The 17,300-nt window shown below is 37.5% G+C and overlaps 1 protein-coding gene across 6 annotated transcripts in view; it reads right to left on the reverse strand.

Annotated features, from left to right (window-relative positions):
• LOC123952818 (COBW domain-containing protein 3) overlaps window positions 1-16,573 on the reverse strand; it is a 55,029-nt gene extending 38,456 nt beyond the window's left edge. For 4 of the 6 annotated variants that reach the window (XM_046022380.1, XM_046022378.1, XM_046022379.1 and 1 more), the window contains exons 1-4: window positions 16,313-16,573; window positions 12,262-12,348; window positions 10,208-10,304; window positions 8,542-8,633 (exon numbers count right to left, since the gene is read on the reverse strand). In XM_046022380.1, coding sequence (XP_045878336.1) covers window positions 8,542-8,633; window positions 10,208-10,304; window positions 12,262-12,348; window positions 16,313-16,466 — 430 coding nt within the window. In that variant the 5' untranslated portion in view covers window positions 16,467-16,573. Of the gene's footprint in view, window positions 1-8,541; window positions 8,634-10,207; window positions 10,305-12,261; window positions 12,349-13,438; window positions 13,531-16,192 lie in introns of all 6 variants that reach the window. The other 2 variants (XM_046022382.1, XM_046022381.1) reach the window with 2 other exon arrangements.
• Between the last annotated feature and the right edge of the window lie 727 nt (window positions 16,574-17,300).

Genomic DNA, 17,300 nt, shown 5'->3' on the forward strand with positions numbered 1-17,300 from the left:
TCTGGGGATTAAGCCCTATATCATGTTCTCTGCTCAATGGGGAGCCTACTTCTCTCTTTCCCTCTGTCTACAGCTCCCTCCCCCCCAGCTGTGCTCTGTCAAATAAATAAATAAAATCATTAAAAAAAAAAAAGACTGCTTCGGCTATTCAGGGTCTTCCGTGATTCCCCACAAACCTTAGAATTTTTGTGGGGCACCTGGCTGCTTCAGTCAGTTGAGCACGCAACTCTTGATCTTGCAGTTACGCATTCAAGCCCCATGTTGGGGGGTGTGTGTGTAGAGATTACTTAAAATATTTTTATAGCTTTGTGAGAAATGGCATTAAAATTCTGAAACAGTTGACAATGAATACATTGCTTTGGGTAGTATGGACATTTCAAAGTATTAGGTCTTAAAAAAAAACAGCATGGAATAACTTTCTGGTTTTTTTATTTTTTTTTTTTAAGATTTTATTTATTTGACAGAGAGAAATCACGAGAGAGGCAGGCAGAGAGATTTTGTGACTTAATTTCTTTCATCAATGTCCTACAGTTTTCCACGTACAGATCTTTCACTTCCTTGGTTACATTTATTCCTACGTATTTTTTTTTGATGCAAATTGTCTTGTTAGGCTTTTTGCAAGGATTATTTCCTTAATTTCTCTGACAGTTCATTACTTGTACATAGAAACACAACTGATAAGTATATACTGATTTTGTATACAGCAAATTACTAAGTTCACTTATTCTGGTTTTTTGGTGGAGTCTTTAGGGTGTTCTATATACAGAATTATGTCATCTGCAAATAGTGATTGTTTTAATTTCTTCTTTTCCAATTTGGATGCTTTTATCTTTTTCTTGCGTTACTGTTGTGGGTAGGGCTTCCAATACTATACTGAATAAAACAGGCAAGAGTGGGCATTATTATTTTGTTCCCAAGCTGAGGAAAAGCCTTCAGCTTTACACCATTGAGTATGAGTTTGTCATGTATGGCCTTTATTATATTTAAGTACATTCCCTCTATACCCACCTTAAGAGTTTTTAACACAAATGGACACTGAAATTTATCAAAGATTTCTTCTCCATTTATTGAGATGAGCACATGATTGCCACACTTCGTTTTGTTAAGAGGTGTATCACTGATTTGCATATGTTAAAGCATCCTTGCATTCCTGGAATAAATTCCATTGATCGTGTTGCATACACCAAATGCTATAGCCATTTGGGTCTTGAGAATATAAGCCCCATTGGTTTTTTTTTTTTTTTTTTTTTAAGATTTTATTTATTTGACAGACAGAGATCACAAGTAGGCAGAGAGGCAGGCAGAGAGAGAGAAGGAAGCAGGCTCCCCGCTGAGCAGAGAGCCCGATGCGGGGCTCGATCCCAGGACCCTGAGATCATGACCTGAGCCGAAGGCAGCGGCTTAAACCACTGAGCCACCCAGGCGCCCTGTGTATGATTCTTTTAATGTACTGTTGAATTCAGTCTGCTAATATTTTGTTGAGGATTTTTACATCTACGTTCATCAGGGATATGAGCCTATAATTTTCTTTCAAGTATTTTATTTATTTGACACAGACAGAGAGGGATCATAAGTAGGCAGACAGACAGGCAGAGAGAGAGGGGGAAGCAGGCTCCCTGCCAAGCACAGAGCCTGATGCAGGGCTCAATCCCAGGACGTGAGATCATGACCTGAGCCGAAGGTAGAGGCTCAACCCACTGAGCCACCCCAGGCGCCCCCTGTAATTTTTTATTTGTTTTTTTAATTTATTATTTTTTTGGTGGTGTCCTTCTTATTTTGGTATCAGGGTAATGTTGACCTTATAAATGAGTTTAGAAGCATTCCCTTCTCTTCAATAGTTTGGAAGAGTTTGAGAATAGATATTACATCTTTTTTATATTTTTGGTAGAATTCCCCAATGAAAACATCTGGTCCTGAACTTGCTAGGAGTTTTTTTTTTAATTACAGATTCAATCTTCTTACTAGCAATGCATCTATTCAGATTTTCTATTTCTTCGTGGAAGACTGGAAGTCTTGAGAGATTATGTGTTACTAGGAATTAACCCATTTAATTATCACAGTAGTCTCTTTTGATCCTCGATTTCTGTGGTATGGCAACTTCTCTTTCATTTCTGATTTTTATCTTTTTAAAAAAACCAGCTTCCTTTAACTGATCTTTTCTATTTTTTTTTTAGTTTCTATGTCATTTATTTCTGCTCTGAATCTTTATTATCTTTCCTTCTATTACCTATGGGATTCATCTGTTCTTTTTCTAGTTCCTTTAGGTAGAGTTGTCTTTATGAACCTTGCTCTCAGAACTGCTTTTGCTGCATCCTATAGATTTTGGATTGTTGTCTTTCCATTTTCATTTGTGTCAAGGTATTTTTTATTTCTCCTGACTTCTTCATTGACCCATTGATTATAACAGTTGCATGTTATTTAATCTCCACATATTTATGATTTTTCCAGTTTTTTTATAATTGCCTTTGTCTCATACCACTATCATTGAAGAAGATAACTGACATGACTTCAATCTTCTTAAATTTACTCAGACTTCTTCTGTAGTCTAATATGTGATCTACTATGAGAATGTTCCATACGCAGAGAAGAATGTATATTCTGCTGCTTTTGGATGATATGAATTGTATACAATTAACTCTTGAACAATGGAGTTGGGGCGCTGACTTCCCATGCAGTCAAAAATCCACATATAACTTTTTAAAAAAGATTTATTTATTTGACAGAGAGACAGAGAGTGCGCACATGCACACAATCATGGGGGAGGGGGAGAGGGAGAAGCAAGCTCCCCAATGAGCAGGGAGCCCAATGACAGGTTTGATCCCAGGACCCTGGGATCATGACCTGAGCCAAAGGCAGATGCTTAACTGAATGAGCCACCTAGATGACCCAAATATAACTTCTGATTGCCTAAAGACTTAAATACTAATAGCCTACACCATGCTGATAATATAAATAATCGGTTAGCACATATTTTGTAGGTTGTATTTTGTATCATAGTCTTACAATAAACTAGAAAGAAGAAAGTATTATTGAGAAAATCATATGGAACAGAAATACATTTCTGTTACATTTATATTCTATATATATATATAGATATATAGATATATATATATTCTATACATTTATAGTATCATACTGTAAAAAATCTGCATGTAAGTGGACCTACACAGGTCAAACCATGTTGTTCAAGGGTTAACAGTTATTAAGTCCATCTGATCTCATATGTTAAGGCTGTTATTTTCTTACTGGTTTTCAGTCTGGATAACCTATCCACTGATGTAAATGGAGTACTATAGTCTTTTAATAGTATTGCTGTCCATTTCTCCATTTAAGTCTGTTAATAGTTGCTTTATATATTTAGGAATTCTTATGTTGAGTGAATAAAAATTTTCAAACATTACATCCTCTTGTTGGCTTGACGTCATTGTGCAATGCCCTTTATCTTTTATCACAGACTTTGTTTTAAAGTCTATTTGGTTTGATATAAGTAGAGCCACATCAGCTTTCTTTCATTTACATTTGCATGGAATATCTTTTCCACCCCTTCACTTTCAGTCTGTGCATCATTAGATCTGAAGTGGATCTCTTATAGGCAATATATAGATGAGTCTTTTTTTTAATCTGTTCAACTACTAGACATCTTTGAAGATGTACAAAATAAAAAATCAATAAAAAAATCAAATTATTTTAAAAGAGTATGTCCATTTACATATATAGGTGCAGAGTATGTCCATTTACATTTGAAGTAATTATTGATAGATATGTACTTCTTGCCATTTTCTTAATTATTTTCTGACTGTTTTTGTAGTTCCTCTGTTTTTTCTCTCGCTCACTTCCCTTGCAGACTACATATACATACATACATACATTTTTATATATACATACAAAATATGCTCATACATACATGCGGCTTATATATATATTTATATACTTGTTTGTATACTCATATGCTTATGTCTATATTTATACTTATAGATGTTTATATATATAAATAAAAGCCTGTTTCAAGTTGAAAGTACCATAAATTTGAATGTATTATAAAAACTCTTAATTTCTGCTCTTCCCTCCACATTTTGTTTTTGATGTCGTATCTTACATCTTCTTTGTGTAACTCTTAATTTTTATAGTTATACTTAAGTTCAGTTTTGTCTTTTAACCTACATAGTAGGTTTATAAATGGTTTACAACCTTTACTATATATTTGCCCTTACAAGAGAGATTTTTATCTTCCCATGTTTTCTCATTAGTACCTTTCCTCTTCAGCTTAAAGAAGTCCCTTTAACATTTCTTATAAGACCAATTTAGTGGTGAACTCCTTTAAGTTTTGTTCTCCTAGAAAACTCTCCTCCAATTGTGAATGGTAACTGTGGCAGGTAGAATATTCTTGGCTGGAAATTTTTTCCTTTTACCACTTGGAATCTATCATGCCACTCCCTTCTGGCCTGCAAAGGTTCATCTGAAATATCAGCTGATAGGGTTTTGGGGATTTCCTTGTACTTAACAAGTTGTTTCCTCTTGCTGCTTTTAAGACCCTCTCTTTAATTTTTGACGTTGTAATTACGATGTCTCTTGAGGGGGATGTCTTTGAGTTCATCTTATTTGGCACTCTCTGTGCTTCTGGGACCTGGATGTCTGTCTCCTTCCCTGGGTTAGGGAAGTTTTCTGTCTCTTTCATTCTCTCTTTTCCTTCTGGGATCCCTATAATATGAATGTTATTTCACTTGATATTGTCCCATTGGTTTCTGAAGCTATCTTCATTAATTTTGTTGTTGTTGTTGTAGCTTTGTTTAGCTGAGTTCCACTGCCCTGTCTTCCAGGTCACTGATTTATTCTTCACTTATTCTGATGCTGAAACCTTCTAGTATACTTTTCGGTTCAGTTACTGTACTCTTCAGCTCCGTGACTTGCATTTGGTACTTCTTCATATTTTCTCTTACTTGGTTGAAGTCTCAACCATTCTTCTGACTCTGGTAAACATCTTTATAACCATTACCTTGAAATTTTTATCGGGTAGGTTAGTCATCTCCAATTCATTAAGGTCTTTTTTCTGAGGTTTTGTGTCCTTCTTTTGTTTGGAAAATATTCCTGTCTCCTCATTTTGCTTGACTCTCTGTTTCTACTTATTAAGCAAAACAGTTACTTCTCCCAGTCTTGAAGGAGTGGCCTTGTATAGGAGATAAACCTTATTTTTCAACCTTGCTCTAGCTTTTGGCTGTCTCTCTGAAGCTTTGTGTTACCTAATTAGCCTGAATTTTTCTTGGTAGATCCCACATTGTTGAGAGTATGTCAAGACCTGCCAGTGTTTCAAAGGGAATGATCTCAGCACCTGGTTTCAGACTGACTGGAAGACAGATCCATTGGAAAAAAGATCCACAGGAAGGGGCTTTTGGAGTATACAAACATACAGCCCTGTGGCACTACCAACTGTAAATCCAGCTGACCTCCAGTCCAAGAGATCTGGAGGTGTCTCCTGAACTCAACCTGCAAAAATTAGGGCTTCAGACAAGCACACAAACTTTCTGAATGCACCAGCAAGCTGCACTGAGGCCGAAAGAGAGATCAAAGATGGTGTCTCCCTGGCTACATTTTGAGAGCATCTTTGAAGCCTGTCCCTTAGGCTGGCTCCAGGACAAGTGGATGGGCCTTCCTCATAGGCAGACTAGTAGTGTGTTTCAGCAGGCTGTCTATGCAGTACCTCGGGTATGGTAGCCCCCCCGCAAACTATCTTATTATAGTCCCATAGGGTGCAGAAATTCAAGCTCTTCCGGCCACCAGGGACAAGTGATCAACAGACATTCCCTCTGTGAACCTCACTCAAAGGCAGGCTTTAGCAAGGCTGCAGGAGAACTGAGGTGGAGGACATCCATGGCTTTAGGGATGCAGGAGAACAATGTGGGCAAGATATACCCAAGGCTTTAGTGAGGCACGGAGATGGCTGGGACAAGGCAAACCCATGGCCTTAGGAAGCTGTGTCCATGGCGACTGACTGCACTAGCAAAGTGAAAGGAGAAGGCAAAAATGGCCTTCACAAGCACCTCTGGACCCAAAGAAAATACCAACTGGTCCTAGCTACTCCAGCAAACACTTTAGAATTAGCAAATGAATCTCCTTCCCACATAATTCAGACACTTTCAAATTGCTGCCTTTGCACTGGGTCCCAAGATGAGTGTGCTTGTGTGTAAGCCCCTCAAAAGGAGTATCTCAGATTCCCCTCAGCCCCTCAGGTTCACTATACACAAGCCCCTTTGGTTTCCAAATCCATTTGGGGAGCCTCATCTTTCCAGTGCAGGTTCCAAGGGTTGGCATACACTAAGTGAGTTATAAACCCATCCCTCCTCAGGTAAAGACTCCAGACCTATGAAACCCCTCCCTACTCTGACTTGCTGCACCGGGCATGAAATTGTTGGCAAAATTATGTCTCCACCTCTCTTATCCATTTCAATGTGGCCCTTATTTCCTTGTTGTAGAAGGAGCTGTTTTGCTAGTTTTCAGTTCTTCTGAGCAGGAATTATTCCATAAGTAACTGCAAATCTAGTGTGTCTACAGAAAGAGTTCAAGGTGTTCCTAAGCTGCCATCTTGAACTGTCTCCAAGTTCTCTCCTTTTAGATTCAAGTAAAACTAAATAAATAATTACTAAGACTAGCACAAAGAATGCAATCACATTTTTGTAAAATTGTCTGTTAAACAGCTTTCAGAAGCACATAGGGCAGGGCTTCCCAAATTCATGAATGTATAAGAATCCACTGGAGGGCTTATTTAAACAGATTGCTGGGCTCACCCAGCAGATTCCGATTTAGTAGATCTGGGATGGGGCCCAAGAATTTGCATTTTTCACAAGTTTCAGAGACTGATGCTGTCATTCAGCAAATAGCTTGTCACATAAAAATCCCTGAAATAAAACTTACCTACTTGCATTTCATGGTAGTGAGATACAGTGTGATTTAATTTTCTTCTTTGCATTTTCTTAGGTATCGGGTAAATTTTTTTTATAACAAATGTTCATTTTCACTCAAACAATAAAATCTTTATTCTAAAGAAAGTTAGAAGCTACAAACATTAACCTACTTATACCTACAATTTGTACAAAAGCTTTCTCTGAAATCATTATTTAACTTTCCTTCTCCCTCTGAAAAGCTGAACCATGTTTTATAAAACTCACCTACTCTCAAAGGAAAGTTACGAGAGTTTCTCTCTATGAAGTGGTTACCATGAAAGAAATTGATATTTGCAATTTCAAAAAGGAGGCATATATTTTCCCATCTTACCAGATTTAATATTTAGTATCAATGTAATAGTCCAAGTCCTATCATCAGTCAAATCTACTGGAAATGTAGGAAAATACATATAGTATGGTCTACTACAGGACCAAAACAGCCCAACTCAACACTAATTTGAAAACAGAAGGACAATGTTATTATGTAACAATTGTAAGCACAATAACCACTGTTTACATTTGGCCCTTCAGCATACTTCAGTATCTGTTTTAAACAGTTACGGCCCCTAATAAATTATTCCTAAACAGTACTTTTATACAGTTTTTTATATAGCTTTATGGTCCAATACCATTAACTCAAATTAAAAAAAAAAAAAAAGGTATGGTCAGACTTATACAATGAACAACAAAATGTTCCGCAAACTAGGAATAAAGGTGCTACCTAAAAGATATTTGGTAAGAAGGAAACAGAAACTGATTGTTAAAACAGTTCAACTTTGTGTAGCTTTCAAAAGAGAAATTTACATGTAATTCTATTTAGAGATAAAAATTTCATGGATAATCATTAATTCCACACCAGAAAAAGGTCCATTAGCCTTAATTTAACTCTGTACCTAATGACAGCATTTACAAATAAAATTATTTCAACTTTAGTAGAAAAACAAACTGCTAATAATTAACTGAAAAACAATTAAGTAATGCTAAGATTAGAGTCTAAAAGCCCTTAAGTACCTTTAAATGACCCTCCAAGAAAGCTGGATTACAAAGTAATCAGGGGGCACCTGGGTGGCTCAGTGGGTTAAAGTCTCCACCTTTGGCTTGGGTCTTGATCCCAGGGTCCTGGGATCCCAGAGCCCCATATCGGGCTCTCTGCTCAGCAGGGAGCCTGCTACCTCCTCTCTCTCTGCCTGCCTCTCTGCCTACTTGTGATCTCTGTCAAATAAATAAAATCGTTAAAAAAAAAAAAAGGAAAGTAATCAGAAGTGAGATCTCTGTAGAGTATAATCAATCAAATATAAAAGTAAAACGTAGAAGTGGAATGTCTTCATTTTTCCTAAATTTCCATACTTTTAACAACTCGTGTTCCTACCAGTAGACTTAAATCAATCAATTGAACTTCAATCCTATTATCAAGTTAAAAGTACCAAGTACTCTGATTATGACTTATCTGCAAAACAAACATGATAATCCAGTATTTTTCCTGTCTTAAACAGAAACAAAAAATGTTTAGTCTAGAGTACAGGTTTAATGCTTACTTTACATATTTCTCAATACCTTAAAAATGTTTAAGAACTATATTCTGGTTATTAATAATGTCATTTCTTACCAGGATCTGCTAACCCAGTTGTCTCTAATAGTATGTAATCAAATTTCCCCTTCTTCTCCATCAAATTCTCAATAGCTCTAAGGCCATTGTCCCTGGAGAATACCAAAATATAAAATATAGTTGATTATCTGAATATTTTAAAGTGATCATTATAAACGTTTTAAAATATATTTGGCAACCTGAGACAAAAATACCTTTAGGCATGTAAAAATTTAACTCATTCCCAAACTGCTAACACAACATCAATATTTACCAATGGTGGAGAAAAATGGAGGCATATATACTGATAAGTGAAATAAATCAGATACATGAGGAGTTAATATTTTAACTTTATTAAAATTAAAAGTAGAGGAAACTTTAATACCCCTGACAAGTCAAAATCGGCCATTTTTATAGTATCATGGAAGAAAAAACTCAACATCCAAAACAATGATAAAATTTATGAATTACCGTGGTTTAATATAACATCTAAAGGGACACAATCACTACTTTTCAATTCTGTTCTGAGTAAGGGTATCAGACTTTAATTTCCCTTTTCTCTTAGAACATCGATAGCCCAAGAAAATATTTACTGGATTTCATTATGTTTGTTCAAGAAAATCTGTCATGATTTTAGCTTTGTTAATATATTTTAATTTTTTTTTTTTAAGATTTTATTTATTTCACAGACAGAGATCACAAGTAGGCAGAGAGGCAGGCAGAGAGAGAGGGAAGCAGGCTCCCCGCCAAGCAGAGAGCCCAATGCAGGGCTTGATCCCAGGACCCTGGGATCATGACCTGAGCCGAAGGCAGAGGCTTGAACCCACTGAGCCACCCAGGAGCCCCTATTATATTTTAATTTGACTCAAAGTCAAATACCTAAGTTGTAAACAATGTAGAAAAAATTTAGTTCACTAGAATATATAAAGTCAATAGTACAGGTATTAATTTTCCTTATTCACTAACAAAATATTTGAGTGGATAGGTATGTCAGGTCCTTTTCTAAGATCTATGGTCTATTAGTGAAAAAAATAGATACTGTCAGGGCACCTGGGTGGCTCAGTTGTTGGGCATCTCCCTTAGGCTTGGGTCATGATCTCAGGGTCCTGGGATGGAGCCCCACATCGGGCTCCCTGCTCAGTGGGGAGCCTGTTTCTCCTTCTACCACTCCCCCTGCCTATGGTCCCTTTCTCACTGTCTCTCCGTCAAATACACAAATAAAATCTTCTAAAAAAAACCAAAACACAAAACCCAGATACTGTCCTTGGAAGCAATTACCACTTGTGGAACACAACGTGAGATTTTTCACCTTTGATGGTCATTTATTTTGTTTATAGAAGGTGAATCCTTGGAAATAGGACCAATGACTCATTTAATGTAAAATAATAATTTTTACACATGAAATGTGACTTTCATGTACCACAGAAATTAATAATTAAACCCTGACATCAAAGACAATAAAAAGAAACTCAATAAAAGAAACCAAAGCACTAGAGCAGACAAAAAAATAAATAGGATAGCAAGAAACACTTTAAGAAAATACAACCTAGTAAGTTATTTTCTATGTGGAAATATCATGAAGCAGACTACATAAGTCTGTTACATTACACAAGAAAATCAAAGCTGGAAATATAATCAATAAACATTTGTAACAAACCAACAAGCACACAATAAGCACATTCCTCACTTTACTGAACAGCAGAGGCAACCGTTTCTAAGTTCCAGCCATTCTTCATAGAGCTCTCCACCTTGGCTGACAGCTAAGGATTTCTCCACTGCACTTCCTGGAATAATTAACAAGAAGCACTCTTTAGATTATGTTCACTAGCAAAAGCAAAGATGAGGCTATCAATAACAGATTTCAAATCATTTGATACAAATACCTTTTATAGCTTTCATTCTTTCATTGTTTGTGCAGCCTCAGTGTTTTAAACTATACTACTCTAGATTATTTAGGCTTTTATTTTTCAAAGAGGATTTAAGTCCCTAACAAGACAAATCCAAAATTGACTCATACCTACTTCTTCTTTGGTCCTCTCACTTGCCCACTCCTATATCCTAATAGAGCAGCTATTTCAAAAGCACTCCTTGGCCATGGCCAACCAGTACGTTTAATATATTGGTTTTTATATGCCCTTAACCCTCTTAAAAGACTGCCTTATCTATTTTTTTCTTTCCCTTCTTCTTCTAAATTGTTTTTGTTTCTATTAGACAGACTACCCAATATTCCCGGTATGAGTAAAAACTCTACTTCTTTTTGAGCAAGTTTGCCTGGCCAGGGTATCAATGTGCCCATTTAAAAATTAAAATTTCAAACTGGATTTCCTAGCAATGCTTACTTAAGAAAGAGTAATATATATGTGAAATTCTGAGATGGTTGTTACCATACAAGAATGATTTTAAATATCTTACTTTTCCTCCAATAAAGAAATATACTAAAGCCAAGGAAGAGTTCCAAATATCCAGTAAAGCGAATGGCCACAAAAGAAAATTTGGTAATTTTTTATGTATATATTTTTTGTTTATATTTTAGTTAGGCAAGGATAAAGAACTTTGAAAGGGACTGCTACAGAATTCAAGGTATAGGGGATATGAATAAAATGCAAAGGAAAGTACTGCAAATAAATGGTTTATATAAAATTATATAAATGATCCAGAAGGAATAAAGAAAAACAGTAACAATAAAAAATGTAATGATTAGTGCCCAACAGATCAGTTAATAAGCTAGAATATAAGATTTACTAGTCTTATTATAATAGCTTATTAAAATGAGAAATCAAGAGGCCCCTGGGTGACTCAATCGCTAGAAGTCTACCCTGGGCTCAGGTCATGATCCAGGGTCCTGCGATAGAGTCCCGCATCCAGCTCCCTGCTCAGCGGGAAGTCTGCTTCTCCCTCTCCCACTCCCCCTGCTTGTGTTCCCTCTCTGGCTGTGTCTCTGTCAAATAAATGAAATCTTTAAAAAAAAAAAAAATGAGAAACCAAGTTTAACAGGTCTCCCTTCTTGTTCATAAAACTTAGCTCCTTTATTGATTTACAACAGAGAAAATAGTATACTTTAAAAAATAGCTCAACATAAGATATATTTTTTTGGCTAAAAGTGAGCTATAGTTAAAATTCACACTTAAGAAGAAAAACTTCTAAAAGTAATAAAAAAAAATACACTGCTGTGTATGTATTTTTAAAAGCACAGTCAATATTAAAATAAAAAAATAGAATTTTAAATGCATATTTTTCCACAGACAACTGCAGATTTTTGATATGGAAACCATATATTTAGCTTATTTTTTAAATCTTCAGTTTTAAATGCTTTGCAAACAATAAACACCCAACAACATAAACTTATGAAAACTGGAACATTTTAAAGAATTTTTCAAAAGTTACAAATGAACAATACAGTCAGTATAAAAGTACATAGAAAAGCCTGAAAGAACTTCCTTTCATATGTTTAGCTTTTTATTTCTGGAGTTATTTCATGCAAAAACTTAATTTAATTCTGTTGTTATGAATTCTGAAGTTTTATAAAATTTTATAAAAATGATCTAATTTCAGTACCTCAAATCTGTATAAAATAAAGCTGAACAGAAATTAATTTTCCCAAAACTATCTTCATCGATGTATTCGATGTATTGTATTCACATTACAATACCTTGTATTTTCATTTTAAATATGGAATATCAAAATTCACCATAAGCTATCCTATAAATTCTTACAGCATCGCATTCACTGAACTTTACTTACCTTCCCCAAACTCGTTTAAAATAACTGCTACTCTTTTACTATGTTGCTCTGTCAAAATATAGTTCAGAAGTGTTGTCTTCCCAGCACCTGTAAAACATACTTGTTTTAGGGGCACCTGGGTGGCTCAGTCGTTAGGCGTCTGCCTTCAGCTCATGATCCCAGGGTCCGGGGATCGAGCCCCACATTGGGCTCCCGGCTGGGTGGGAGGCCTGCTTCTCCCTCTCCCACTCCCCCTGCTTCTGTTCCCCCTCTTGCTGTGTCTCTCTCTGTCAAAAAAAATAAATAAAATCTTAAAAAAAAAAAAACTTGTTTTAAAAAACATTCAAAGGCTAATTTTAAAGGCACAGACACAAAAATAGAGTCCCAATGTTTTTAAAAATTCGTGTGCTATTTTAAAAATATTTTTTAACTATGGTATAGAAGATTCTAAAGGAAAAGATTAAAGTATCTCTTGCAAACTATTAAAAAAGCTTTATGTAGACATAAAATTTGTAAATATTTATAAATATGCCTTCAATTTGGATCACAGTTTTCTTCAACCTCATACAACGAAAATATGCCTTCTAAACAATTTATAATATAATTAATATAAAGACATCTAAATTTTCTATTAAGTAAGGAATTATTGAAATAATGGCTTCCAGGGAATAAAGTACTCATGTACTTACTTTATTAAAATGTAAGGTAAATTAAATTTACTTTAAATTTAACTTTAAACTATTTAAATTACTAATGTACTTTATTTAAAATATTTAGACATCTTCACATGATGACAATGTTTCTTAGCCAAGAATGTATGGTTTACTTCCCAAAAATTTACATATAAAGCCCTATCTTTTATTTCAATATCCATCATTAACCACACACAAATTCAAACGGACTATAGGGCTACTTTTAGTACTTAAAGTAACCTATAAGAAAATACGTGTATATATACAGCTGACCCTCAAACAACTAACTGTGTGGGTTGTAGGTCCACTTATACATGGCCTTTTTCCTGTAAATATAGTACATTACTGTATTTTCTCCCCCTTATGATTTTCTTCATAACATTTCCTTTTCTCTAGCTTACTTTATTGTTAAGAGTACAATATTTAATATGTATAACATACAAAATATGTGCTAATCAACTGTTTATATCAAACAGTAAAGATTCTGGTCAACAGTAGACTATTACCTGGGTTTTGGGGCAGTCCAAAATTACCATGCAGGAAGTCGGCACCCCTAGCCCCCACACTGTTCAAGGGTCAACTGTATCTGACTACCTATCTATAAAACACACACACAAAATAGGAGAAAGGATGTAAAAAATGTTAACAATATGCAGAATATTCAGTACTTAGAAAAATTCAGAAAGCTACACTAACTTTATCCAGTAGGTGGCATGTTAAACCTAGTATGTTCAGCTCAAGTAAAAGGAAAACAATTACCTTGTGAACTATACACACCAAAGTTCAAAGAAAAGAAAAAACAACTGGACAATAGTGTAGTTCAGTTGTATGAGTATATCATTCATTTACTTTTCTGTTGGTGGATATTTGGGTTATCTCCAGTGTTTTATTTTCCCAAACAGTGCTGCTAAGAACTTTTACATGTAAGCCTGTACACAACTTCTGAAGTACATTTAGGAGACTTTTTGCCTCTAACTAGAAGGGATTTGATGATCATTAGGGTACTAATATCTCCACATTTTTAAGTCATATTCCTTTAAAAGCTGCTGAAGGGACTAAAAGCTTATGCTTAGAGAGCTTTAAAAACCTCAACATCACATAAGTGTGAGGTATAGAATGAAAGGGACAGAGCAATGAGGAAATTCTTACAACCAGTCCAACTGTGAGACAGAGACCCTGAACATGAGGGCAGCACTAGGTAGTGGCAGTAAAAATGGAAAGGCAGAGGTGGATATAAGAGACCTTCTAAGAAAATTACGAGGACTTAATAATTAACCACATTATGAAGCAGAAGACTTGAGGCACAGCTTATTCATTCAAAAGTCTACTATGGGGCAGATCTCACGCTGGGCCTTGGCGGCAAGTGCACAGAACAGAGACAATCTGCCTCTACTTTGACAATGCTTATAAGGACTAAGCAAGTGGGAAATGGACGGTAGTTCAGACGGATAAAGAGGCAATGATGTCACAGGATTATAGAGTGGACAGGAGATAGACAAGATGTTCGGTAGCACCTAAAAGGGAGGTCTCGGCAGAAGAGTAACAAAAAAGAAAAGGATTCCAGGGGCTAAAATACTTGGCATTGTTTAAAAGTAAAAGTACCAATGTGCCTGGACCACAGTTTGGTCGGCTAGAAAGACTGTCAAGAGCCAGATCACCAAAAAAAAAAAAAAAAAAAAAAAAAAAGAGCCAGATCACATAGGACCATTTGATTCATGTTTAGGAATTTGAACAGCAACCCAAACGGAAATCACTGAAGGGTGTGACACAGCTGACATTTACGAAGATCATTAAGGCTAAAATACAGAGAATATATTAAAGGGAAGCATGACAGAAGGCTAGTTAGAAAAATTTTAAATATTCCGGTTGTTGGAATCAGGGGAGCAGGAGGACTGGACGGTGGGTGGCATGAAGTTTTGGACCTGCTAAGTTTGAGATGTCTGTGGGACATCAAAATAGAAACTATTTGAGTGTGAAGTTAAAAGGACGAACAGAGGTGGGAGAAAATTAAAAAAAAAAAAAGCCAGAGAAGTAGGTGGAAATTTCATAAGAAAAATGTGATGGAAGCTGATACAACAATGTTTCAAGAAAGAGAAAATGGCCAAGAATAAGTAGTGAAACTAGATCCCCTATATTCAGCAACAAGGTTGTTGGCAAAAGTCCTCATTCCTGAGCTTCGGATCATTACCTCCAATGCTCTCCTGACTTAGGAATGAGAAAAATGGTAAAGGCCAGAGGGGCGAGACTGAACCTCTGTCTCAGACAAGGAATCTGCTCAACTTCTTAGTGGAGCAGCCTCGGGGTAATAGTGAGCGGCCTCTGCGTAATAGTGGGGACACATCAAAAATAAATTCCTTTATAAAGTTAGTCCAGAAGAAAATGGAGAATAAACTCAGTCGACAAAGCTAAAAAAGACGACAACAGAGATTTAACTCCTATTTTTGTGTAAAAGACCCTCAGGTGCGCCGAGTCTGTAGCTGTCTTTGGCATCATCTAGGAATGGTATTACCGACCCCAAATCACTTCACTGTGTTTACATTTCTTAACTTGCCCCCCACTTGCAATATGGTCCTGTATTTACTCTAGCCCTTCCCGTAAATTGTAAGGCTTTAGAATAATACTCCTCAGATTTGCCCAAGCTCCTCCAGTGTAAGGCCATAAACTATGCTCCAGGAAGCTGCGCGGTTGCACACCTACGAATTCAAGGGCCCGTGTGCACTCCCGAACGTCCTCGGCTTGAGAAAGAGAATCTGGGAGGGTAGAGATTTTATCCTTACTTTCTCCTAGAGCGCTCTGCAAACAAACCTCAGAAAAACAAAAACGGAACAAAAAACTTTGCTAGGAATCCTCTCCCCGAACAGCGGGAGGAGGCTGGCTCGCGGGGAAGGGGCATCTACCAAAGAAGCCCCCTCGTGGGTCGGGCACAGACAGGGCACCCTGTAAAGGTAACAGACGTAAGGGTGGGTGTTTCCCGCCCCACGGAACAGGTGAGAAAACAAACTCAAACGGGTGACCCATGTTACTTCCACTCTCCAGTGAGGTTCACGAGCTTCACGAACGTAGAACGACGGGTGAGAGGCCACGTGGGTAATTAGGGGGCGGGCCCAACCCTCTCGGGGCAAAGCCAAAACTAGTTTTCAAAATGCGAGGTTAACTCTGTTTCCCTCGATAAACGCGCATGTAACGCAAAGGGGTCTGGGCGTCCTCGAGCCACGAGATGAAGAGCAACCCAAACGGGGAGCGAGGGACCCAGCCCCTACCTCAGAGACCTGTGCTGTCGGCCAGAAGGCCCAGATGCCTGAGGTAAAGAGGCACCGGCAGCCCCCAAAATCCCAGGATACCAGCGTTCACGGCATTTTCTGACCGGGATGGTTAGTTACCTAAATACCCGGTGATAATTGTGACTGGGATCTGAGCGTCGGGACCAGACTTCTCCTCCTCCTCTCTCAGCTTCGTCTCAATGGGGACCAATTCAGGACAGTCCTCTTCGGCCAGTTCCTCTTCCTCACCCACAACACCCACAGCCGGGAACATCCCGGCCAAGTGCACACAGTATGCCTCTACCTCGCCTCAGGAGACACAACCAAAACGCCGAGACGCAGCCGCGCACGCCGAAAGCGCCACGCCGGGCGCGTTCGTGACGTCATCACGCCGCGACGTGCGGCGCCTCCCAGTCCCGCCCGGATTACCTGGGCCCGAGCGGAGACCGGCCTTGCCTCTTAGCCACGCCCCCAGAGGAGTTGACCACACCCCCGGGGCGTGTTCTCTAAACCTGAGCGGAGCTGGGCGGAGTTGTTATGGTTCCGGGCTCCGTGCTGTCCCTGTGTGCACCGAGTGAGTCCCTGGCTGGTGGGATCCTGGAATGGGTAGCCTGACCTCAACAGTCTCCGTAGAGAACAGACTCCATCAATCTGACATTTTTTTAGTGTCCTTAAAAAACTTTTTTTAATTCATAGGGGGAAGAATGGGAAGCTGTAACACTACTATGTTAATTGTATTTATTCTCCTTGAAGGAATAACCAGCGAAACTTTTTTCTTTCTTATAACTATATATTTTACATGTATATCCAAATTTTTACAATGTATATGAATTACTCTTATTTATTTTTCTTTCTTCATTTCTTCAGACTCAGGTAACCTGTGCTCGTTTATCATATTCTTTGGTTCACGACACTCTCATCGTTAATCCATGGAAAGCCCTTCTTTATATTTATATGTTTTTAATGAATTCCTTCGACCTCATCCCTAGCCCACAGACATTACCAATAAGCTAGACCTATCTGTGTGGAGCCAGTACCCTGTTCCAACCCTCTGCCTCTGCCTCTCCCCTAAGACAGTAACCATTATCCTGAATTGTTTTCAGGTGAC

The sequence above is a fragment of the Meles meles genome, chromosome 11, assembly GCF_922984935.1.
Source record: "Meles meles chromosome 11, mMelMel3.1 paternal haplotype, whole genome shotgun sequence".
In the NCBI taxonomy this organism is placed as follows: Eukaryota; Metazoa; Chordata; class Mammalia; order Carnivora; family Mustelidae; genus Meles; species Meles meles.